This window comes from Apteryx mantelli, chromosome 10, assembly GCF_036417845.1.
Source record: "Apteryx mantelli isolate bAptMan1 chromosome 10, bAptMan1.hap1, whole genome shotgun sequence".
Classification (NCBI taxonomy): Eukaryota; Metazoa; Chordata; class Aves; order Apterygiformes; family Apterygidae; genus Apteryx; species Apteryx mantelli.
In genome coordinates, this window is record NC_089987.1 from 84,326 (window position 1) to 110,143 (window position 25,818).

Consider the following 25,818-nt stretch of genomic DNA (forward strand, 5'->3'; position numbering starts at 1 on the left):
AAGATCCTCCACAATTTAAGTTCTCCTACCCCATCTGAACTGCCCACCAGCCTTTTCCCTTCATTTAAAGTGTTATACTGATAAAAAGCTACATTGTCCCAAGGGTAAGCTGTAAAAGAGTCCTAGCAGCACTGTGTCATTTTGCAAAGAGAATATTTTAATATCTGCACAGTGTTATCTGTGGGAGACTGCACCCTCATCAGCCTACAGCTATAGCTGAGGTTGAGTCAAGACTGGTTCCAGCACTGATCAAACAACCACAGAGGATCTCAAAGGTTTCACCAAATCAACAAACTTTGTATTAGTCAACCCCCCCACACACTCAAAAACAACAAAAACCAAGTAGAAGTATCTGAACAATTCTGCCTTGTTCACAAGAGTTCTGAGAGGATGTATTCAGTAACAGTAGCAGGGTAGTTAAATACAAAAAGGCTGATCATAAAGAAAATCATTCCAAGTTTAAAAAGTCTTTTAAAGATACCATTGGCATCTCTGTCAGCTTTAAGCCCTTCTCTTTCCCCCAAAGTCAGGCAACCAGAACAGCTGTTTTTAAAACATGGGTTGTTTTGAAAGCCCCACTTATTTTCTCTACTGATTTAAATCTTTTTCTATATTTGTCCTCACAATGACTGATTCAATTTTCCAAAACATGCAATCTGATTCTCCAGAAGCATTTAAAAAAGCTTTCTATTTTGCTATTAAGTTATTTAAGAACCCCAAAATTGGCATGCAAAGAAGTTCTAAACTTTCACCTTCATGTTAATTTGTCAAAGGTTCATATTGTAGTTTTTGGTGTTTCAGTTAATTAAGCATTAACAAAAGCACATACCAGAAAGTCTATCTACAAATTCCTTCTGGTCAGTCAGCTTTACCTTCCTTGGTATCTAATGTTATCTAGCATAGGTTTCTGTGCTACAGAGAGGAAAAAAAAAAAAAATCACTAATCAATCAGATTCCTTGAGGGGAAAAAAAAAAAAAAAAAAAAAAGAGGGTAGAAATGCAAGTCTTGTTTAGTGTTTAACACTACCCTCCCCCCCCACAGGATATGAATTCTGTATTTGGACCTTTATCACAAAAGCATAAACTGTTTACTTATTCCTTGACATAGTTTTTAATCCTGATTTCCTAAGGAAACAAGACCTTTGCAATTACACTGTCTTGTAGGTCCCCTCTAATAACTTTTGAGTATTTTAACCAATTTCAAACACATCTAGAAAAGAGAAGAGAACCTCTAAACAATAACTAAGTTCCTACAGTTTTGTGCAAACTGGCAGCTAGCAAAAGGCTTCTAGAATTTTTACAGTTGGTACACAAATGCTATATAGCAAATTTAAGCCTACAAAAAGGTGGTTAGTGTTTTTTGTTTTATTATCTTTCATACACCCTCTGGAATAGCTTACACACCACATATTGAAAACTGGTGTTCACGTAAGTCACCCAGGTCACCTGTGATAACAATACCCCAGACACCAATAAAGCCACAAAATTCCTGGTCCTCTTCTTTCCAGAGACGGGTTGGAAATACTAGGATATAATAGGACAGACTTCAGTCAAGTCAGGTATAACTTCTAGAAGCTCAGAATTTGCAACTCATGGGCATGCTTCCCCATGAATTCTCCTCTCTCTACCTATCATTTCATTCACTATTGCCAGAATTATCTTCATCCTCCCAGAAAGCCTGGGAAAAACAGACAATATGACCATTGATAAATTGGTAGTGTAAGCAGTCAATGACCAAAACATGACCACAACTCTCAAGCTGAACTGCTACAGAACAATGATCATTTTGGTCATCTCACCTAAACTGAGGGGAGCCTAGACAGAGATGATGGAGAAATTTGTTTGTGTTTGTTTACAAGAAATTCCTCTCAAGCACAAGAAAAATACATACATGTTTCTTTAAATGTTAACAGGTGATAGAAGCTTATGACAGTTCTTAAAACAGTATAGTGTCACGAAGACAACTGGAAAGGTGACATGTTCTGAGTAGAAATCTGCTGCAAGCGTTTCATAACATCTCCAAACTTTAAGGCAGAAACTTGCATTTCAAAGCAATATTTATAACAATCATATATCCAGGTCAGGAAACAGCTGGTCTTAATCTTACAGAAAAAGAAAACTGTAAAAACAGGACTCAGCAACATGCTGATTTCCTTCATAGTCATCAACCTGAAAGGTATAAAGCAATAGTTTTGCTAACTTCATCAATAAATAAATCATGTTTTAATAAAAAAAAATTGGTCATAGCCCCCCCCACTACCATTATCTACAATATTCTCCTTTATCAAAGGTGACAAGCAAGAAATGGAATAAGCTTGTTAACTCTCCTTCGGCTTTTCCCATTCCCCTACACAGTGACTTTTCCTTTTTCCCCATTCCCTATCTATTCAAAAAGAGTGAGCAGACAATGCCTTACACATCCCACAGAGCTAAGAGAGATGCATGTATGCTAACAGGTGAGATATATGCGTCCAGATATCACAACATTCCCACACCTGCTCTGACGGCTGCCGATCCCTTTCTTTGTTGTTCCCTGCCGGAAGCCGTTTGAGGTGACATCCAGAGGTTGCTCAGGGACTGCACTCCAACTGATAGCTGGGGAAGAAAGGTTTATGAACAAGGAAGACACTCTCAGCACAAAAGCAAAACTTACAGTTTCTTCCATGCAACGTGTTCACATGATACTGTGCTACTTCCCAAAATAATTCAGATAAACTATGAAGAGTTAGGAACCATGATTTCATCTTAATCAGCTTCTTTGGAAACTGATGCTTCTTGAAACATTTGGCCTCCAGCTTCATAATTCTCCCCTTTTTAGAGGGATTTTTACCTTCTTTTGTGTATCCTGTCTGGAAAAAGCATGAAGAAATCTCCAGGCTTATTTTCATATTATGCTGTAAAATACTCCCCCCCCCAGCCATCTGCACTAGTCACCCTGTGTTTTTCTTATTAGTTTATCTTAGGTCATCTAAATAGTTCTCTTTATGTTTGATACTTACATACATCAAATATCTGTAGACACTACTTTAAAAATATTATTAGATAGTAGTCAACTAACAACAATTTGTTGGAAGAGATATCAAATGCCAACATCCTTATCCTTTGTCTACACTCTGATACCTAATTACCATTTTGGACTATACAGTTCTTGGTGCTGGAACTTGAATTTTACCTCAACATTGCAGTACTTTTCCTCAACTCCTCATATACATCTTTAGATTTGACATTACCAATAATTTTGCATCAAATATCATTGCTTGTTGCCAGTGGGTGAGTCCCCTTACACACAGGTTCTTCTAGGATCTCTCTACACTTTGTAAGATTCATTTGGTTTTAAATCTAACTAACCTTAGACCCAAGAGAACTCTGTGAGCTCTCCAGAATTAATCATCCTTATTCTTTGCTTTGTACCAGCTGCAATGTTCCTGTTTAGCACATTTCAATATTTGGTTTAAAAACTCTGAATCTAGACTTCTGATTTTCACCCCTTCCAAAAAACTTAGTTTAGCATAATTGATCTATGAAAAAGCATGATAAAGCATTGCTCTCTATTTTCTAACAGAATGACCTGAGTAACTGCACAAAATAAAAGGCATGTTCAGGAATTTACACACAGTTTCAGATTTTTTTTGTTGTTGTTCCTAAGTGAATTGGCAGCATTTTTCAATAATGGATTCTGTTTGCTATCTAAACTTTATCTCTCCTGATGCTTGTTTTGAGTATTCATCATCACAGTATCAAAATCTTTTCCTTCTTGGCACCTGTAAGTAATTCCAATTTAACGAGTCTATGAAATCCATTAAGAAGCCCTTTGTTTCCATTCTGTTTTATCATCAGACCTATTCTAATAGAATAATTTCCAGTTCCAGTTAATCCAGAAAGGTATACAACAACAGAAGGTATGCATGTCCAAGTTAAAGAAACTGTTTAGCTACACACCTATGGTGGCAGTCCCATTGTTTGTTCTTTGGGGGGTTTTTTTTGTTTTTTTTTTGCAAAGCCATAAGACCACACTGCTAAATCACATGACTTTCATATTCATTCGTCACCATGACAAGAAATGCAACGTCTCAAAACTCTATCAATTAAATCTTTATACTGCACTACTCTGTATACTTTCTATGTTCACAGATTTCTGGAAAGATTGCAAGCATAACCCAGCATGACAAGTTTTACAGTCTTATGTTCATTACCAAGGAAAATGCATAACTAACTAAGAAGTCTTTTGATATGTTTTGTCTTCCTATCACCATTAGAACATGTCTTCACTTGTTACTTTCCATCTTTTTTTAGATTATAAATTCTTAATGATATCAACAAAATCTTTTATTCAGTGTGAAAAACACCTTAAGGGAACTATCAGGAGAGCATGAATATTATTAACAATTAAGTTCTGCCCTGAAATTAATTTCTTGCTACAAGCCACACTTTGTCGCTAACACTGGCAATGAATGAAGTTAAATTTTACAAAATTTCACCAAAATGACTATTTTTTTATTTGGTCTTTTGCACACAGTTATGCAACTAGTTGAAGTTAACTCACCTGCACCACAGGGAACAAGTTTTGTTTTGCTGTTAGTTTGAACTTCCTGGATTGCCTGACGGCTATGTTCAAACTGAAGATTAGACTGCAGCAGTTTAACATCCTGAGTGTGAAAACCATCTGGTAAAAATGAGATTTGCTGACACCTAAAGTAAACATGGAAGAATGCAAGCGATTTAAAGTCTGATCTTACAGGACAAGCAGATTTGTGCAACCTCCCTTCATGATCTGAAACGTATTACATTTTAAACTGAATTCAACATGGGTTGTCAAAGAGATACGAGGATTTTTTTTTTCTTTCTAAATAGTATTTGTTTAGGTTCTAAAAAACAAAGTCAAATAGTTTAGTAAGACCTTGCTCATTCCAGAAAACTGCAGTGAATTGATTTTAAAACAGATTGAGTTAAAAGCTAGTATAAATCCATGGAGATAAGGTATGAAAGAGAGAATGAGATACTAAGCCAAGTCAATCCTTTCAGATGATCTGGTCTAATACCTGCTTCTTAAAGGGAGCAGTTCTGCTCCCCAATTTCTCTCTTGCTCTCCTTTTCTCCCTTCCTAATCAATAAATTCTGTGCATTCCCTTGTACCTTCCTCTAATGCTGATTCCTCTGTTGAATTGATTCAGCTTCCTAAAGAAGAATTTTTTATCCTTTTGTGCTGGGATAGTTTTAATCAACTCAAGGATCTAAGAAGCATGAAAGTCACTGCACAGTAGGCAGCTTTCCTCATTTAGCAGCAGTGGACTCAGCCTCCTGTGTGAATTCCCCTGAGGTGACAGGTTACATTATCAGAGCTCCACTACTCACTGCAGGGAAAAAGATGAAATCTTGCATGTATTTCACATCAAAGAAGCAGACAATTTTACCACCATGGAAATGCACATAAGCTTTGTGCTTCTAGTCTAACACAACTCTCTTTTTTCCAATTGGCCAGTAAAAGCTGGCTTGTGTTAGATGTTCTGAACTGCTGCAGGGATCCATCATTTCAATCATTCCTAGAAGTGGAAAATATTCAAAAGTTCTAGTTCTTTCATATTCCATAGCAGCAGGACAAGAAACAAGTATTCCAAAGCCAGAGCTGTGGAGCCACAAACCTCATCCTTACAGAAGCTGAAGGCCCAGGATCTCATGGCAGAATTCTGAAGTGCATCCCTCAGAATGCATGAAGACTGCAAAGGTGAGCTTGCATTGCACATCCAAATCAAGTGTGTATTCAAATGGTGGAAAAGACTAAGGAGAGATATAAGCCTGTGTGCAAGCGTGAAGCATGCATAGGTGTGTGAAGTTTCGCTCAAAAGTTACAAAGTGACAGTTAACAATGATGCAAACAGAAGTTGATGTGAACTCATGATTTTCCAATCTGGTTGCTAAACAGCACTCATCTTTCTAAACCAAAAGGGATCAATCATACTGCAGTAGTTTGTGTTAAGTCTATAACTCAGTTTCCTGGGCTGAGCAGCACACTGAGGGCACGTAAAACAGTCAAAACTTTGGAATGGCAGATTTCAGAAACCTCTACTTAGAGCAGACAAAACAATGATTTTGAAATTTTACACTGGCTGGACTTGTATGTATATGGACTAACTCAAATAATATTATTTTAGAAAACTTTAAGTTTGAATCAAAGCTTGGGAAGACTTTAAAAAGCAAAAAAGAAACTGTTTTTATTACAAATCCTTTCAAAGCAAGCTTAAAATGCTGCATTGTTTACCCAGGTACTTGCTGAGAAAGTAAGTCTGAAATCAGTTTCTAAAATCAGTGAAACCTGCACAAGAACTAGTAGGTTCATAAAAGGCCAAGTTTTAACAGACTTTGTAAAGACAACCAGAAAGACGCCTTTTCCACAGTTACCCTGTGCAACAGTATACTATAACAGTGTATACATGAGAAGTATCTATGTAATATTAACAGCAAACTATTCCTGAGTGAAACCTGCAAACAGATGTTCAACATGACTATCATATCCATCCAAAATCAAAACCAGCTAGCCACATAATCTTTCTATAATCCTTACCCACCTGGCCTCTTGAAGTCAATGACATTCTCTCTCTCTCTCTCTCTCTCTCTCTCAAAAAAAAAATTAATTACGTGTTAGGTATTTACAAGGCACAGAGGTAAGAATTTGATACATTCAGGACTAAAGTAAGAAAGGGTGAAAACAGAAACTGACAAATCTCAAAAAAGTTATTTTAAAGTACGTGATGGAAAAAGGTTGGGAATGGTTTACATTTAATCAACATAAAACTAGTATCATCTTAACCCATGCTACTTATAAATATGTGCAAAAAAAAAAAAACTACCTACACATTCATTTGGATCTTTTTAATCAGATTTGGAGCTTTTTAATCAGATTGCCTTTATGAATTTTACTATTATTATTAAATTAAACTTTAGGAAGTGTCTGTGTTATTCAGTCACTTGCAAGAAAAAGTCTCTTTCTCACCAACAGAGGGATTCTATAAAAGAGAAGTTATTGATATTCAGAATGATTTGTGAAGTATGAATAACTGAATAAATTAAAAGCTTTTCTTTACACTATTTGAGGAAACAAATTTAAGAAGAGTGCAAGAAAAGTTCAGCTTCACCATGCTAATAAATAAAATAAAATAAAATCCACCCTCAGTTTGTCTTCTTTCAAGTTATATTTTCTGCTGGAAGGCTTCTAGGAAGGCTCAGGTGGTAACAAATTCTTATAACTCAAAGGAGGGAGAACTAGGTGGATCTTGAGTCTAACAGAAAGTATTTTTAAGTCTGCTGCTGGTGTATCAAATTTGAAGTCACCTTTTCTCCATACTACATAAGGCTACTTTTCGCAAATGTGAATCTGCAGAAATTCACATTTTCTGCAAATGACTTTGGTGCAAAGTCCTGCTATTTGTGTGACAGATGATGTCTTCCATAACTCAGTCTCTGTACGTACCACCTGATTTTCAAAGGGGATCACTTACCTTTCAATAATCGCTCTTCGCATAGCTTCTTGGCTATATGGACACTTCCCCACTACAATTGCTGACAGATACACTGGATACTGCAAGAAATGCATCAGAAGAGCTCCTTGACACCCTAGTACATTCCAGCGAGCTAGTTTATCGCTGCAGGACATGGAGCATGTTCTGTCCCCACGACCTGGCTTCACTCGTAATAATCCCACACAGTGATACTCTATCCCAGGTTTTTGGGCGTCACCTAACTCTCCAGGTACACACTTTGCTCCAGTTCTATAAACATCGACCACCTTGGCTCTGCCTAGGCCAGCATCCTTATCAGCTCTTTGCATCTCTGCAGAATATTCAAAGCTCTTTGGATCTGTGTTGTCTTCTAAACTTGCTTGTTTCCCAGATACTTGCTGAGCAGCTAGGTCTTCAGTGATCACAGGAAAACAATCATTAACAGTCTTCATTCTCTTGATTATAGGATTACTTGCCATTTCCTCTAATTTCCTTTTATCTTCTGAATCCAAATGATCATTGTTTCTACTACGCTTTGCTGATGGCCCATCTGTATCTTCTCCAATTACCGGCTTAGAAGGCTGGTTCTCTGGTTCACTCATTGGAATAATAGAGGCATCTCCACCTAGAACAAAAGAAGTTACATCTAAGCTGGGCAAGAATGTGTCTCAGATGACTGAAAATCATCATGCCAGTAATACTACAGCTACCACTGGTTTTCACAGATTTGTGCTCAAGAAAATGTAGATATAAGAACAAACTCTTCAAACAACACGGCCCTGTACAATGACGAATCACACTTAGGTGAGATTTGAGACAATATATATTGAATTTCAAGCTCTTGCATTCTGTAAAAGAAGAAATAATTTCAACAGCAAAATTTAAAATTAAAATTATAAATAGAAAAGTTCCAAAGTGGTTTGACAGACCACAAGCAGTGCTGAAGACTCAAAGTAAAATTAGCTTGATCCAGTTAAACAATGTCAATCCCAAAAGAATAATTAACGCAAACCCTATCAAATCAGGATGGAAGCTTTAATCTAGGCCACTAAAACAAGCTCAGAAACAAAATTTGAAGGCTGAGTTCAAATCAAACATATCCTGACAGAAATGGAAAGAAAAGGTAGTCAGGGTTATGTTCTTGCTATTAAACTTGAGGCTGTAGAGTCTATATTTTTATTTGCATTAATGAAGAAAACCATCATAGCTAACTCCAGCAATGTAATTAACACTGTGAAAAGGTATAAGCAACTGTGTGACTTATTGAAAGACTTGTACTGCATGAAGCATTGATCAGGCATATTTTGAGAATACTTAAGACTACTTTGCTCTGGTAACAGACTAGCTGCTGAAAAAGAACATACTGGTAAGAATGTGGTAACATCAAGACATCTGATAAGCTGGTATACTCGGAAGTCACATTCTTACATGTGTTTTTTTTGTTTGTTGGTTGGTTTTTTAAGACCCAAGGAGTAAGTGCTTGCTATAGCAAGACAAAAAGTTGCATTTCATTCCATAAGAAGTTTTAGGAACAGAGGTAAATGTCAATGATTTTCATTAAAATTAGAATCCAGGGAAACAGCATTTAAAGCAAAGCAACCAGGAAATATAACAGGGCCTCTGATAGGTATGGTAGTTTCTGAAAATGATACCCATTCCTGTTTAAAAAGAAACTGAAACATTCCACTCTAATAAGTAGAATATTCTGTTTACTGATTTCTGATGGCTCACATCCAGTTAGACAAAATGCCAAATATCTCTGGAAGACAGGTCAAATACTTCTTAGGGCACATACTGATGACATGAGTTACTGCCTCACTCACTCCAGAGAGACCAAAGAAAGGTAAGGGGCAGAAAAGATTCCATAAGAGGGAACCATGAAATTGGTTTGTTCCAATTTTCTTCTTGGTTTACTTCCAATATTTCTTCTTTGAAATTATTTCTCAAGTGTACTCACATGGGGTATGACTGGAGAAGAAAATAAATATGATATTTGGTTTGAGCTTCCATTTTCCATTTTCGGTTCCTGGAATGAAGATACTGCATTGCTGGTAAGAAGCTGCCAGCCACATCTGATGGAGAAGATACCTGTTGGGCAAAAAGTTTACAAGAATCGCATGCTTAATTTGTGGTGCAAGCAAAAACAATAAAATTTAGATGCCCACTAGCGCTTGTTCATTTCTGGTAAAGGAACCCAAATGAACCCAAACTTCTATAGACAGATGTGATCCAACACACTCCACAATCAGTGGATCAGTGATCAGAAGCTTAACAGAAGACCTCTAAGTGTTGGATTCAGAAGAGTTAGCCACCTCCTCAATTTGTAGATCCAAGGTTCCCCCTTTCCATCTGTACTTTTTACCAACACTGCCACTCATCTAATTCTGCGAGAACCAGTTTAGCAGTGTCAAACTGCAGAAACTTTATCCCTTGTTTTTGTAGTATTATTATACTGCCAGTTTATCTCCTTGAGACAGTTTATCCCTTGTGAACAATAGGCTTGGTATGTGGGAAACTGTAAAAAGGCTACCATTTTTGACATCTAGCCATCAGACCACCATTGATGTCACATGAAATCACATCCCGTTTCTTCATATAGAGACTCTACAATAATGAGGATGAAAAAACTTTTGTGAAAGGGCCCTAAAAGACTAACCAGACTTGTAAAAATGAGGTTAATCTCCTGCCAATAGAAGGAGCAAAGAAGAGTTGCCTACATAGAGCTAATACTGTCTCTTTCATTACCTTCTCACCCCTGAAGCTACAAAATCTGGCTATTTCAGATACGGGTCAAAAGCATTCGCAGCATGACAAACAACTTCAAGTGGCATTGAATAACAGCACACGGACTTCATGCCTCACCTCTGGAAGCTCCTCTTGGCCACAATTTCAGCGTGACTGTCATTCAGAATGTCCCCTACAGCAACATCCAAATGAGAACAATGCCAGACCATTACTGAAGAGGAGACGAACAAAGCAAACACTACAGCTAGAACAGAGTTTAACAGACAGGTCACAAGCGCCTCCAGATTTGCCAGCATTTGAAGGTTTAGCATTGATTAGGTTAGGTAAAACAGCTGGGCTATTCCAAGATACTTAGACTTTCAATCATCACAAAAGGAGGTCAAAAGTCTATACCAAAGAATACAAGTCCTCATTCCCTCAGTAAGTCAGAGACTCATTTAAATACTAAATTTTAAATCTTCTGAAATCTGAAATCCTTTGAGGTGAGTAAACACAGGTTTCCTTCGATTATCTTCCTGACACTTGTTTTTAACAGTAACTCTTGATATTCTCAGCATAAGCATGACATCCAATGATTTTCAAGTGTTTGTTAAATTTTTGGTCAAAACTTATTGTTGCACCAAAACCTACGATTTAAACTACATTTTGTGTGATACTGATTTCTATCAGGTTCATATACTGTATCTCTAAACTTCCTGGAGTGTCTGCCTGTCCCTGTACCTAAAGGAATAGGACAGAAGCTGTAAGCCAGGTGCTACTTCAAAATAAAAGGTCATGCAATAAAGATACATCTCCTCCTTAAGCCACAATTCCTGAACTTTTTAATCTTCTCCACAAGTTTTTCTAGGTCCACAATCATTCACATAGTCTCTTAAACCCCTTACCTGTTCAATAATAACCCTAGTAAGGCAAGTGGAACTAAAATAGCACCCTGCATCCAGATAAGTGGGGCTACCGATTTATATAAAGGCATCTTTTTGGTGCACTACCCATGCAGCCTACGTTTTGAGGTTTCATTTAATCCCCAATCAGCTGCCAAGGAGATATTTTGGCTGCATAAGCCAATGCTGACCATCACAAATCCATATAGTTAATTTAATGCTTGTGGGAGATACCAGTGGTGGAGATTTTCTGCTTTAGAGCACGCTACTAGGTCTTTTTAAACATTAACTTTCTTTATATTTTTTCTTACTTTTTTCCAACTCTGATTAACTTAGATGTGCTACAACATCTGCAAGTTTTTCCACCCCGGTATTATCCCCTTTCTAAGGCAAAGTAAGAACCGGAGCTAGTTCAGAATTTTTTGCCATGGTAACATCAATCCTTTAATAATTCTCTCTTTCTGCCTCTCATGCTCTTGATCAAAGACAATAGTCTGTCTCTCAGTCCACTTTGTCAGGTGCAACTTAAAAGGGTTATCATCAAAGCCTCCTGAAAGCTTACATGAATTACTTTACTTTCTACTTTACTGACATGCTAAAGACTGTAAAAGATTGCTCTAAGAAACCAAGCCTCTCTAATCGGACATTATACAGCCTTTTCTTCTAGGCCTTTAATGAAAATGAATGTGCCAAACTGCTCACCAGGGTAATTCTCCAGATCACTCTTAGAGCCTTCACAATAAAATATGGCTAATGCATTTACTGCCTTCCTATCTTTTGGAAGAGTAGCCACCCCTAATGAAAAATTCTGTATTCTTGGCTTGCAAATCAACTACTTCTTCCTGGGCAACTGTTAAACATACCTATGGACCTGGCAATTTGCTGCATTATTTATTGCATTTACTTCTCTTTCAGTGCTTCTAAAAATACATCAGTTGAAGCTACAGAAGTACCTCACAATTTCTCACAAGGAAAAGAATATCTGCCATGTGAATTTTAGTATTTTTCTTGACGAAGACTAAATGACTTCCTCGCACTTGCATCTTCCTAGTATATTTATTGCCGATATACATTCATGCAATATATTGACTTCTAATATCCACTTTGTTACAAAGCACCAAAGCTTTTCTAAATAAAAAAGCCCTCCAACACTATCACATATATTTTCATCACTGCAATTTACTAAAATTTCCCACAGTAGCACAATACTATGAATCTTCATATAACAATATGAATATCTCAGTCACATCTAATATGTGATGGATATTTTCAGTATAAAAAGCTTTGCATGTTTTCTAACAGATAGCTTCACTAACATCACCAACCAAAGATTATCCAAGTTTAATTTAAAAATAAATGAATGTAACATAATTGAAAAAATTTTTTTTAAGTTTATGACCACTGAAGACATAATAGAGAGGAGGACATAACAGAGAGAAGAACTAGTTCTTTTCTGGATAAATTTCTTCTCTGATTCTTAATACTCAGATTTCAAATAGTGCAACAGTTCAATCTCCATTTTCCTAAATCAGCCAGGAAAATGTCTGTACTACTACTGTTCTAAGATGGCTTAGTTGCAAGAAACATCCATAGAAATCTAAGAAACAAGATTTATTTTCTTCTCTTTTGCTCTGCAAATTCATTTGGATATTAAGTACATTATACGAAACACAAAACAGCTTGTCACTGACGTGCAAAATCAATTCTCCATCTTGCTCTATTTCTCCTCTGAACTCTAAGGAAGGTAGAAAGCCCAGTATCAACATATTCATGAATATTTTTCCTCCTAGTCACTTTTCAACATGAATTACTATGGCTTCTCCTCTCTCTAAGGAGCTGAAACAGGTACAATCTGACTTAAAAAAAAAAAAAAAAATGCAGAGCAAAGAAAGTCCTATAATAAATGGTAAGAATCGATAGCTGTGGAAAGTTACATATCTATCTCATATACTTATTATACAAATACTTGTATTACCTAACTTCAGAATATATGGCAAAAGACCCTACTACCACCTTTCTAGTATCACCCCTACACTAACATTATGGTAGTATATTCTGCACCAGACTACAATAAAACTAGAGCAGAAGAGGTGACTAAGCGCAATTATTTTGGTTATGTTTGTTTTGCTTTTATCTAGGAAACATGTGGGTATGCAGACTCAGGGTCTAAATTACATGTTTCCACATATAAAAAGTTTATTTACCTTTAAGGCAGCAAGTGTAGCAAACAGAGGAGCCATTTTGGCTGCCTAAGATGCTCTTTACTTGCCAGGTGTGAGGTTTGCCTTACACTTTTGGCTTCCCTCTAAAAGACTGAACTCAATGCCATGGACATTATTAATCGATTCTATGACATCAGCAAGAAAGAAGCTAGAATAAGTATTCAGTTCTTGGATTTTCCACCATGCTTACCTGTTTTTCTCATTTTGTTTTGACCGATACATTTTGTTCCAGTCCCCATAGCAACAACTTCCTTGTTTACTAAAAAAGGAAACAACATTAACTGAACAAACTATCACCAGAAGCATCACACTCATACAGCCATTTTGGTAAGAAAGCACATAGAATATCGCGTAGGAGGCAAGGTACAGTGAGACAGGCAATGAGACACGTTCCAGACAGAAGACATAGTATCAGTTGGAGAATTGAACATAGTGGGTACAGCAACAGTGCTAAGGATAGTCTAACTTTCCCCAGCAGGAATCCTAATACAGGCATCATATGCCAGGCAGCTAGTGAACACTGACAGAGGATTCCTCAAAGATGTAAAACAGCAGGAAAACAGCACAGGATAAAATCTGCATGACAATATGGAAACACCAATTAGGCAAAAGGAAAAGGAGGGGAAAATTAACACAAACACACAATGCTCTAATGTAGTCTGTTAAAGGCAACTGAACTGAGAGCTTTCTAGGATTCTAATGAATAACATCTGAACACGCTTTTGCAGGGCTTTACATTAGGAATTCAGGTCCTGCCTAGGCTTTCATCTCTTACTGAGCAGCCAAATGCAAGCTTTTACCTTCTTAGTTAGAGCCTGGGAAGAGAAGGATTTTACTATAGCCATCTTTTTTCAGACAGAAACTACAAAAAGCTCTTATGACCACAGACTGCAAATTATTTGGGAAAGGAGAGAAATAAGACAGGAGGGATTTTTTTTTTTTTTAAAGGCATCTTGGGGGAGGGGGGAAATGTGAGTCAGGGAGAGACCCCCTACCGACAAAATACAACTCCTCTTACCCTGTGGGATCCCTGGACTAGCATGAACCTCTCTTTGAGTTGCTGACTCCACTTTCACAACAGCTGCCAGTAAAGTCCATTCCCTGTTTGGATCTGGTTTCCCCTGCTTAGGAAGTCTGGTACTATAATGTATGTAACACAGCTCAGCAATTTCATCAGCTGACCACATCACTCCTGGTGCAAGGGCAGCTTTGGAACATAATTGAATGCCATTACCACACGGATTAACATCCCCAGTCCCTTCCATCCCTACCACCCTGTTCTGCATGACACATTCCTGTACCAGATCCCAATATCCAAGGCCCACTTGCATCATCTCTTTCAGGATTATTTATCAGAACTATGTCATATGCACGAAAAAGTCTTAATTTTTTCCCCGAATCACTAGAAGAAGCAACAATGCTGGAGCCTGCGCAGGCCAGCAGCGGACGGACTCCCTGTGCCCCGCAGGGTCCCACCACATACCACCGCCCCGCACAGCCCCGCTGCGAAGGGGGCCTGGGCTGCCTGGCGTCATCGGGGCCTCCGGGCCGCCGCCGCCTCGGTCGCCCCTCCCCGCGGGCCGCCCCCCCCGCCCTTCGCGGCGCCCTGGCACGGGCCCCTACCCCCTGCTAACGGCGCCCCGTGCCTCGGCCGGCCGCGCCGGAAGCGCCGCGGGCCACCCCGCTCGGCGCGCAGGCGCCGCCCGGCACCCCCGCGCGCCCGGTGTGGTAGCTCTCGCGCAGGCGCACAGAGACACGGACACAAGCGGGCGGCAGAGCGCGCTGCGTTTATTCACGGCCGTCACACAGAGGTGCCCTCGGCAGGCGGGTCGCGAGGCGCCTCCCTCTTGGTGTCCTCCGGCTTCATGGCGGGGAAGAGCAGCACCTCCTGCGAAGAGGGACACTGTCAGCGGGCACCAGATCCACCCCACCGCCCTCAGGGCCCAGGGAGCAAGCGCCCCGAGGGGGGGGGCATGCTCCACCGTGCAGAGCACGGCCACAGGGTAGAGGACAACTACTGCAGAGAGCTCAACTCATGCTTAATGTACCCAGTGAGGTACGTGCCTGCCAACCACATGGCAGCTGTAGAATCTGGTGATAGTTCTCAACAAGTGCAACAAATAAAAGCTTTTCTGAGGTGGAACTCTTAGCCTTAAAAAAATTTCGAACAGCTATATTATCTGTTACTTTTGTTTTGTTAGATGAGGCCTACTTTGCAGAATCTCATTCCGGTTCTCTGACAAAACCATCAGTAGGTGCTGCCATTTCTAACATTTACCTTGATGTTATTGGAATCTGTAAGGAACATGGTGAGGCGATCAATCCCCATGCCCCAGCCAGCTGTAGGGGGAAGACCATACTCCAGTGCAACGCAAAAGTTCTCATCAATAAACATGGCTTCATCATCACCTGCAGCTTTAGCCTAAATAAGAAAATAAGCAGTTTAAAAGGGTTCATACAGAGCTAGAAATACTACTTCTACTAACGCCTACCAAAAAAGGATGAACATTTATTCTTGTAGGAGCCAGGTAACTGATAAAAGCAAGGCTCTTCTATATAGCCACATAAGCAGATAACAGATTAAACAATCTCACCACCTGGAGAATTCTGGAGGCCACTTGTATGGGTGCTTCCAACACTAAATCTAGGTTGGCAAACCCTCTTCTTGCTCTCTATCTGATCTGCAGTTTTCCACATGTTCTACTGAAACTTTCCCATCTATGCCTGCTATGTCGATTCCTTTCTGATCTAGGAGTTTGCTTTCTAGACAAAGGTCCAACCCCTTCACTTTGGTAAAAGCTATCTGTAGGGCCATGTCTGTCTTTGGACTTCAACCACCTGTGTGGCAACAGACCACAGTGGAAGTAAATACATTGCTTTCAAAGGCTTTTGAGGTTCTTTATCGCCTGCAATCCTTCTCCCTTAACATTTACAGAAACAAATATGGACCAAATCATGTGAATCATCAGTAATTGCTCCATGAAACAAAGTTTTGGCATCTTTTTTCCTCAAGTAAAAAGATTTGGAAAAGCAATACTGAGATGGTAACTCATACTTCTTACATAATTTGACAGTGACAGCCTCCAAATGGTGAAAGTGATAGTAATAAAAATACAGACAAGCCAACTCTCTCAAATTTAGAAAGCGTCAAGTGTAAGTGTTGAAACTGCAAAACATTTTGGCTCAGGCAGTTTCAATAAAGACTGTTAAATAAAGACATTTTTCTGCCTGAGTCTGAAATATTGAAATGTGAACTGCCACCATTCATCTCAGTTTCCAACTTAACATTAATTTTTCAGGCAAATTTTCAATCAATACCCATAATCACATATCTGCAAACACTGGCCAGAAGCTTGTAAGAAAACGGCAGCAAACATATATATAAAAATATATATGTACACACATGCACACAGACCAAAGGGGAAAGATATCTAAAATATTATTTCATGCTGACTTAACATTTTGAAGTTTCCTAACATGTGAATTAGTTAACATACCTATATTTTCCTGATTTAGACCACTGTTTAATCCTCTCAGATAGTGTGAAGCCATATTTAGATTAGAAAGAACAGGTACTCTGTTTCTGCAGATGGCATCATCTAACCTCCATTAAATGAGTGTGCGTGCATGTATACATAACTAATATAACAAAATTAGTTTGAGTCCCTCCTTTCTTAGGCTTACCTACAGAAACCTAGTCATATAAATTTGCAGGCTGAATAATTTCCAAAGAGTCTGCAGGTCTATTCTGTGAGCCACTTTAAAATAATAATAGCTCAGTTCTGGAAATTAGATTATTTCTTATGCATCATTAAAACTCTCACTGGACACAGAAATTCATTTAATAAGCTAGAAGAGTATAATGTTGTATGATTACATAATAGCTTAATTGCAGAAAAATAACTCACTGTCAACCTGAAGAGGACAGGAAACATTTTGCACATCTGATTTTTTTCGGATTGGCACTTCAGGTAGAATAAAAGGAGGAAATATTCGAAAACATAGTATCCCTACTAAAAAACTAACCAACCATGGAGTTTAGACTTGTTTACCTCAGAGAAATTCTTTCAAAAGGAATTAACTTTTAAAACCTAGTAAAGTTTTAATGACAGGCTTTCACTTAAGTGAGAAACACTTGCTCAAATTATTAACAGCCCTTTTCAGCAGTAGGGACTAACAACAGATGTGGAATAGACACAGGAAATATTATTTGCTTATGTGCCTAAATTGTTGATTCACTATCATCCACACACCCTACCTTGGCTTGATCCTCAAAAAGCTGCCGCTGCCGAAAAGGATCATTCAGTTCTGTGTACGCATTGCACACTTCCTTCTTCATCACAAAGAGTTCAAAGCGTTCTGTCAGTCCTGGATGAGAGCGATGCCTATATCAAGAAGACAAATCAACCACACCTTAAAATGAACAGCTTTACAGAAGCAAAAGAGAGCATACATTACTTCATGAAGATGGCCCACACTGGCAGTAACAGCTGTCAGCACTTCCCACTACTGAGCATCGGTGCACTTCTCTGGAAGATGGGTTTCACAGCTAAGGAACCAATATCTATCTGGGTTGGTGGCAGAACTCACAAACCATTATACAACATCAAAACCTCCATTTTCACATATGGGACCTTTTTTACAAAGTAGGAATAGAGGGGTTAAAGTGAGTTACATCATGACTGTGTCTGATACTTACCATTTGGCTAGAGGACTCATGATCTGTGGGTGGTCACAGATGAATGTTGGGTTGATACAAGTGACTTCCAGAAATTCACCAACTAACTGGGAAGACAAAACAGAACAGATAGGTAGAGTACAATGACACTTTAGTAGCATTGCCCACCCCAAACATCCTACTTCCCTCCCTTCGGTACTGAAGAAGGTACTGTAGAAGTGAAATGTTTCCCAACTAATAATGCCTAATCATGATAATATCTTCATTAACAGAGAACGTGTGTCCAAGTTGGACAAGAAAAGTGACATAGCACACACTGTACATAAAAAAAAAAGTAATTTAATTTTTAATTTGGACATTGTGACAGAGTCAATAGAGAAAGCAGCAAAAACCCAGCTATCAGGCAATATTTGGGGTCGAAAGAAAAAGACTTAATGCAGTTGATCTGAGTATTAAGTGGTAAGCCTACCAGTTCGATAAGGTACATACAAATGCACAGATCTCACTGACAAAACTGACGTGAGATAAATAGATCCATCTTAGGCACAAGAGACTATTTATCAAACTAAAATCCTCTAGGGCTGGCATTAAGCATGCATCAGTACATATCACTACATTCTGCTGTAGACAACAGGGAAAAGATTTTGACATAGCAAGTTTTCTCCCTTTGATACAGAAAGAGTTTAACTGTATTTCAGTGCAGTTTCCCACATACAGCTAAGCTTTTGCTCTGTATGAACTTTAGTCATACAGATAGATCCCCAAACACCTTAAGATTATGAAAACACCACCTTTACTTACCTTGTCAAGAAGCCTGGCTGTTGTCCTGGGGGGTGGGCACTCAACATTTCTCTCCATGCAAAGGTCATCAAAGAACCTGCGAGTTTCTGGAATTGTTGTAAACAGAAATTAGAAAAGCCACCCAGACAGCCATGTCTTTTATTTCTGCATCCTTCAACACATCTTAGAGCGACTCTGAAGATTTTAACAGTATACACTGTGGAAAACGTTAATTCAAGTATCAGTTTCAATCTAGAAAAGGGGTGTTTGTTTCTATCAATTTACACTAAAATATAAGTTATTTCAGAGAGTTGTGCAACAGTTATACATAATCCCACATCATGACTGCTAGAGTTTATTAGCACAAAATCACTAAAAAGCATATGAACGTGTTCCCTTACGGCTCTAGATTCCAGGGATAAAATAGGAGATACACACATTTTGAAGAAAGACCAAAATAATCCTATCCTGCAATCACAGGCACGGAGACTAAGCTGCACTAAGGACAGAAGAAATGAGAAATAAAAAACTGAGTCTCTTCAGCAAGAGCTCCACAAATGTCATCTCCTGGGTAACTACAACAGCATCATATATACTCAAGAAAGGGAGAAGCAAAAGAGTCAGATCTTGCCAAAAACTACAAAGCACAAAGACTTCTTTCTGGAATCCCAGATAACAGACAGAATCAGCAAAAAGCAAACTCATGTATTACCACCACCTCAAAAGAATAGCTGACAGACTGCAGATGGAGAACCTGAGGTATTTACCCTCCTCATGTTAAGGAGGAATTAAAGCATCTTCATTCTCAGCATCTAACCTTCAGTTTCAAAACAATCAGCTGATGGAAATTTCACTCCCAGGACCTTTTCCAGTTCATACACCATGCTAATGCGCCGAAAAGGAGGAGTAAAATCTATCTCGTAGGTCTGTCCATCTTGACCATCTGGATGATAAGCAATCTTGTAACTTCCAGTAACATGCTTCACCATCCCTACAAGAGGAAACTGAAGTTTAGAAAACAACATCAAGCCACATAACATGCAATTCCTCTTGAAGATTCTTACTCTTTTTTTTTTTGTTTGTTTTTTTTACTTAATATTGCATACATCACCTGAAAGCAACTTCTCTGTAATTTCTATCAGGTCATGGTAGTCCGCATAAGCCATATAGAATTCACAAGTTGTGAACTCAGGATTGTGAGTCAAATCAATTCCTTCATTGCGGAACTGACGCCCAATTTCGTATACTCTGTCCATGCCTCCAACCACCAACATCTAAACAAAAGGAAATTCTAGTAAAAACACTAACTTTTTCAAAAGAATGAAAGAAAGCTCAGCAAGTATAACTGTCAACATAGACAACAAGACCTAGTGATTCTCATTCAAGACACATTTTGTTTTCTCCAATACAATGAGTCAACTATTCTTCAAAAATAATCCTCACTTCAGTTATATTTACTTTTTTAGAATGAGGAAGAACAGCTTGGAGAATATAGAGTTTGGCCATGAGGGGCTTGTATTTTACCTTATGATAAAGCTCTGGAGCAATTCTCATATATAAATTCATATCCAGCTCATTGTGGTATGTGATGAAAGGTTTAGCCACAGCCCCACCTGGAATTACATTCATCATAGGAGTTTCAATCTGAAAAATAGTAACAACAAAAATGAATGTAACACTGGCATAAGTATTACCAGGTTCCTAACTCAAGTGCATGCTCTGCTTTAGTCCTTAGGGTATTTCCGTTTCCACAGCAGAACTCTAAAACGAACAACAAACCACAGCTGGCTTTGATGAAAAAAAATCTCTGTATTTCATTTATTATTTGACATTCCAGTAAATGAAAACAGTTCTGAAATAAAGGGCATTCCTCCCATGCAGTCAATAAAGACAGGCTGCTTAAGCTATTTGTTGCTATCAAGAATCATTCATACTTATTATAAATGTGAATCTGTTGGGCAATAAGCCAGGACCCGGACTGTGGCATTGTCACAAAATCATCTATCTGTATTGCAGAAAATCGACTTGGTAAGATAGAGAGCTCTTTCATAAGACTTACAAGAAATACCAAACTTTCTTAGTATCTTTTCCAAATCATTGCTCACATTGTAAATTCTTTAGGATAGTCTCAACAAAAAAAATGGTAACACTGAAAGAAATGAAATGCTGCGGCTACTGCAAACTTTGCAAAACCTGAGCAACTTAAATAATACTGTTTTTGTAACAAAAAAGTAATAAAAAATTAAGACTAAGGTCTTTAAATGTGGAGCATTCAAAAATATTTGGGGGAGAGGGGAATGTAGGCATACAAGAACATGTTCACTTCACATAAAAACAAGCATTTGCTAATTTTGTGTGTATGTATATATACACACACACATATATATATATATATACACACACACACACACACGGAATTCCAGAGCCCAACTGAATTAATTTATGAAAAGATATGCAAATTCAAGTTAAAAAAAAAAATCATTTTACTGCAGGCTGCAGCTCCAGAAAAATTGTTACAAATTTACTTTCACGCAAACTGCGTTTCCTTATCTGTTTAAAGGATGTGCAGTTATGGCTCAGGCAATATACACTATCAACTACACGAGAAACAGCCTTGAGGCCAGTATCAAATACAGACTAAAATCCCCAGGGCAAGAACCACCTGCCAGGCACACAGACAAAATAAAGAGAAAGCAGCTATGAATGATGGAAAAAATGGAGCAGCAGAATGATTTACGACGCAAACCTTGGGTGATGATCTACTCTACTGAAGAGGGCTGGTGGAGGTGGTCAAACAGAACAACCATCTGCTCCTTTCCTCTGCCCAAGTGAGGACAATTTTCTAATTGATTCTGCAGCAGATGCCTGTTTTAAACTGCTGTGCTGACAAACCAGCTTGGCTTTCACCACCATTAGCACAAAGAACTTCAGGCTGCCTGTCCTTACATTTGAAATGCCTCTTGGCATCAACCAGAATTAATCTTCTGTTACTAACCCAGGATCATGAAAACAAATATTTCACAATTCACAACAGAACTACTTAAAGTGGTGCAGAATAGGAAGCCTTCTATGAATTAGGAGGAGACTCAGGACTCCTGTGAAAGAACAAAGGTCAGGACAAAAACAGAAGTCAATGAGTGATAAAACAAGAACAAGAGCAAATCTAGACCTTGAGAAAGAGGAGAAACTTTGTAGAATATGAATTAATATAGCTCCCTGAAAAAGTATTTTGAATTACTGTGATTCTCCAGACAGATCCACACTGTATAACAAGCTGAACTGTAGAGAACAAAAAGCAGTCAGCATCCCGGACAGTGCTGGAATCAGAAACTGAGTTTAACTCATGAGCAAGGAGCTGATACCAAACTAATGAGCCCTGACAATAAGCTGAAGAGCACAGTACCATACCTATTATGATTTAGCTATATTTTTTCCAATCCAAGCTAGTATCTGTCTCTGCCATGACACTATACCATGCTATGTGGAACACTGGTATGATTCAGCAGTGGCTCATGTATCTTCCAATTGCACTCTGCCGTACGGTAGGCCACTCCCCAATTCCTCTGCCTTGTATTTTATTCCCAACATGCTCACCAGGCATAAGTAACTTACTCCACTATTCCAATGGCAAGTTCACACTTCATATAAACCGAAAAGGACTCTAACGGTTCCTCTGGATCAAGTTATAACTGGAGCAGTAAAATCTTTAAGTACTAGATTAAGACTGTTTTGAAAAAGTAAACAAACCAAAGAAACCTATTAAAGTCAATCCATATAAGACAGTAAAGACACTGCACAGATTTGGACTGCTACATCCTCTCACTGCTTTCAAACAACTCCACTGGCAGTTTCTGCAGATTCAGTTGGTAAACACTTGTAAACAAACTACATTACAGTTAGCAAACAGATCATAACATAAAGCTCAATGAAGAATTTGGATGCAACAGAGCACAGCTGGTATTTTTTTCTAATATACTACTCTCCAATAGATCTTAAGATAGAATCAATTTTACTTGCATGAAATAATACCTGCATTTACCTCCAGAAGCAAAATGCAGTTTCAAAGATGTTATTTTACACCTTAAATTATTGAAATAAGGAACGGGCTTCAATAGTTTAAAGTGCTACCTTGATAAAAGTTCTCTGAATCACATACTAACACCTCAGGAATAGTCTTAACTCTAAAAGGAGAACAAAGGAATAGTTCCTGTTGTGTAAAACCGGTAAAATATGCCACACTGAGGTCATTATTCTCACTTCTGTACACATTTTGCGTATGAGCCTGAATATGAGGTAGCTTTGAAGCTGAGGAGCTCCAAAAATATCTGGTAGATGGAGAGAAACAAACCATGAAGCCTTACCTCAAGAAAGCCCAACTCATCTAGAAAGCTCCGAATATATGTAATGATCTTTGCACGGGTTATGAATTTCTGCCTCACATAATCATTAAGAATTAAATCCAAGTATCTCTGACGATACCTAGTTTCCTGAAAAGAATAAATACTTTTAGAAAAACCTAAACAAAATGTATTGCCAAAGGAAAAAAAACAAAAAAAACCCCCAAGAACAAAGCAAGACTAATGCACTGATACCATCAGCAGATACAAAAGGTCATCCCCTTCAGACCTTCTCTCAAAGAGCCTCCAAGAGCAATAGGTGTGACAGCTACCTTATCTTTGAGGCCAAAGTGAAGATGAGGCAACATGTGCAGGCATGGAGACAACAAAGTTATTTCATAAGGAATAATACTCAGTTCCCCTTTCTTTGTTTTCCCAGGATTCCCCTGTACACCAATAATGTCCCCACGACGCAGCTTGTTGTTAATACGGAAGTATTCTTCCTCCGACTTGTAGAGCCTGTAATTACAGTAACAATTTAAGCAGCTTTGTTTGCAGTTCAACTTTCCACACTGTCCTGCAAGTCTCTCCCCAGACCAAATCCTTTAACAAATATCTAAGAGGGATGCCAACCACAACATCCTAATACAACACTACCTGGCTGCCTATGCCAATCCTTAGCTGACCAACCTAGCTAAAGAGTTGAAGGAACAGGATGCCCAAATGCAGATCTCCAGGCCCAAGAGCGTCATTTGGCTTAGAATGATAGTAGGAATAATTCTACTTACCTGGAATTTGCCATGACCTGCAACTTGACTCCTTCGCCTCGAAGATCATAGAAGATCAGTTTCCCTCCAGAGGCACGCTTTGCGTGGATTCGACCTAAATACCAAAAGTATACAAGACATCAGGAAATGTGTCCCTAACAGAAAGCATACAGGGCAAAAGCCACGGTATTGTCATTTGGACAAAGGATCGTCAGCTCTGAACTGATCACTAACTGTCAAAGAGAAGCAGTTAAAGCCTCAAAATTAATACCACTGCACAAAAGGTCATATGAACATTGGGTCCTGGAGCCCGAATCATAATCTGATCTCCCACTTGTCAGGGATGTTGTAATACTCCACTCAGTCTGAAAGGTCCTGTCTTGAATAGTCAAACACTGCTACAGACTTAGCTTCATGACTGAGTTACAAGGCACCAGCAGAATTGGAAAACAGACCACTCCATCTCTAAAAGCAGCTAGCACTTGGCTTTACAAAGCAACAGACCATCCTTCCATATCCCAGAATAACCTTTACCTGCCACTCTCACTGTAACGTCAGTCAGGTGATCTCCTGGCTGCAGGTGACTGTACTTCTCTATAAAATCTGAGAGAGATAAGTCTACATGGAATTTGTGGGGGTAAGGATCTTCATCGGTGCCCTTCAGCTGCTGGACTGCATGGCTACGGATCTTGTAATATTGCTGTCACCAAAAACAAACAAAACCAAAGGATTTTGTTAGAGACTGAAAACATGTTGCAAGTTAAAAATTAAAACACAGCTGTCCCAATTTAGGAAGATGGAGGTCTCTCCCCTTTTAACCCTTTAGTTCAATTTGACTAAAAATCAAATGTAAGTCAGTAACATTTATTCTCAGAGTAGTAATAAGCAGGGGGCCAGATGCTCACATTTGGATCCAAGCTTTCCTCATCAGTGCCAATGTTATTCTCAGAGTCAGGAGACAAGGAAGACTTATCTGAATGCTTTTCATTTTGCTCTTTCTGCTTTGCCTCTTTTTCAGCTATTTTTCTCTCTGCCTTTAAACGTCTCTTCAGCTCACTGCAAAAAAAGGAGGAAACCAGATGCAGCAGATAATTTTGAGACTTCTAAATGGAAACACTTGACAGGATTCTGCCAAAAGCTCAGCGTATATGTAACCCTGTTGTTACTCTACCCAAAAGCCAAAATAATATTTAAGTACGTCTTCTCCTTAAATACAATAAATAAAGCCTTTGATCCCCTAGGATCAAAATAAAATCTTCCATCCCCTAGGAGAGATAAACACTCAGGGAAAGCTAAAACCAAACACTGTGGAAACATGCCTTGGGGAGGCGTGCCTGTGTGCCCACAGATCCTCTGCAGCCCCCTTTAAGCATTAGGGCCCTACAGCCCCGCGTAGCAAGCCGCTGAGATCAGGCAAGCTTCCCAGGAGAGGAGACAGGCGCTGCTCAGGGTCCCCGAGGCGGCCTCGCGGCCCGGCCCGGCCCGGCCCAGGCGGCCCGCGGGAGCCCCGAGGCTGATCCCGCCGACCCCGGCCTCGTGAGGAAAGAGGCGGGCCGGGCCCAGACCGCGAAGCACCGACCTGCTCTGGCCATGAAGTGCCCGCGGCGCGGCCCTCCAGGCGCGGCCCAGCAGCCGCACGGCGGCGGGGCCCAGCATGGCGCGCTGCGGCGGGTCACCTGGCGGAGGCACGCGCCGGGTCAGGCGGGCGGACGGGCGGACGCCCGCCGCCCCGCCCCCCTCGGTTCGGTTCGGTTCGGTTCGGCTCGGCTCGGCCCTGTCCCGCCCTCACTTTTTGCTGAGGCGCGACTCAGTCTCCGCGGCGTCCGCGCCGTGCTCCGCCACGGCCGCCATCTTCCCGCGCTAGGGGCGCGCCCGCGCCTGCGCGGCGGCGGTGGCGCCGGCGGCGGGGCCCGAC

General features: G+C 39.5%; 2 protein-coding genes across 6 annotated transcripts in view; both read right to left on the bottom strand.

The window, feature by feature from the left end:
• ADAT1 (adenosine deaminase tRNA specific 1) overlaps positions 1–14,844 on the bottom strand; it is a 28,376-nt gene extending 13,532 nt beyond the window's left edge. Inside the window, exons 1-8 of one of the 4 annotated variants that reach the window (XM_067302250.1) lie at positions 14,360–14,844; positions 13,532–13,600; positions 10,356–10,410; positions 9,451–9,581; positions 7,781–8,118; positions 7,494–7,573; positions 4,544–4,689; positions 2,496–2,595 (exon numbers count right to left, since the gene is read on the bottom strand). In XM_067302250.1, coding sequence (XP_067158351.1) covers positions 2,496–2,595; positions 4,544–4,689; positions 7,494–7,573; positions 7,781–8,118; positions 9,451–9,581; positions 10,356–10,410; positions 13,532–13,600; positions 14,360–14,675 — 1,235 coding nt within the window. In that variant the 5' untranslated portion in view covers positions 14,676–14,844. Of the gene's footprint in view, positions 1–2,495; positions 2,596–2,783; positions 2,850–4,543; positions 4,690–7,493; positions 8,119–9,450; positions 9,582–10,355; positions 10,411–13,531; positions 13,601–14,359 lie in introns of those variants that run through there. The other 3 variants (XM_013960159.2, XM_067302251.1, XM_013960158.2) reach the window with 3 other exon arrangements.
• A 265-nt stretch (positions 14,845–15,109) lies between these two features.
• On the bottom strand, positions 15,110–25,793 carry KARS1 (lysyl-tRNA synthetase 1). 2 transcript variants are annotated; one of them, XM_067302253.1, is made up of 14 exons: positions 25,693–25,793; positions 24,809–24,959; positions 24,438–24,603; positions 23,925–24,018; positions 23,469–23,655; positions 23,161–23,286; positions 20,324–20,443; positions 19,911–20,073; positions 19,617–19,790; positions 18,821–18,906; positions 18,041–18,126; positions 17,600–17,726; positions 15,620–15,763; positions 15,110–15,229 (listed from the first exon to the last, which is right to left on the bottom strand). In XM_067302253.1, the coding sequence occupies exons 1-14, from the start codon at positions 25,752–25,754 to the stop codon at positions 15,143–15,145; spliced, it is 1,773 nt and encodes a 590-aa protein (XP_067158354.1). In that variant the 5' UTR covers positions 25,755–25,793; the 3' UTR covers positions 15,110–15,142. The 2 variants fall into 2 exon arrangements, with proteins under 2 accessions (XP_067158354.1, XP_067158353.1); XM_067302252.1 differs by lacking the exon at positions 25,693–25,793 and adding an exon at positions 25,483–25,573.
• Between the last annotated feature and the right edge of the window lie 25 nt (positions 25,794–25,818).

Bases quoted from the DNA above. Each gene is read 5' to 3' on its own strand.
- KARS1 (XM_067302252.1), bottom strand. From the start codon at position 25,559: ATGCTGGGCCCCGCCGCCGTGCGGCTGCTGGGCCGCGCCTGGAGGGCC. The intron at 23,287-23,468 runs GTAGCTGTCACA...TATTCTTTTCAG, and splicing joins ACTTTGGCCTCAAAGATAAG to GAAACTAGGTATCGTCAGAG. The intron at 20,444-23,160 runs GTAAGGCTTCAT...ACTATTTTTCAG, and splicing joins ATGAGTTGGGCTTTCTTGAG to ATTGAAACTCCTATGATGAA.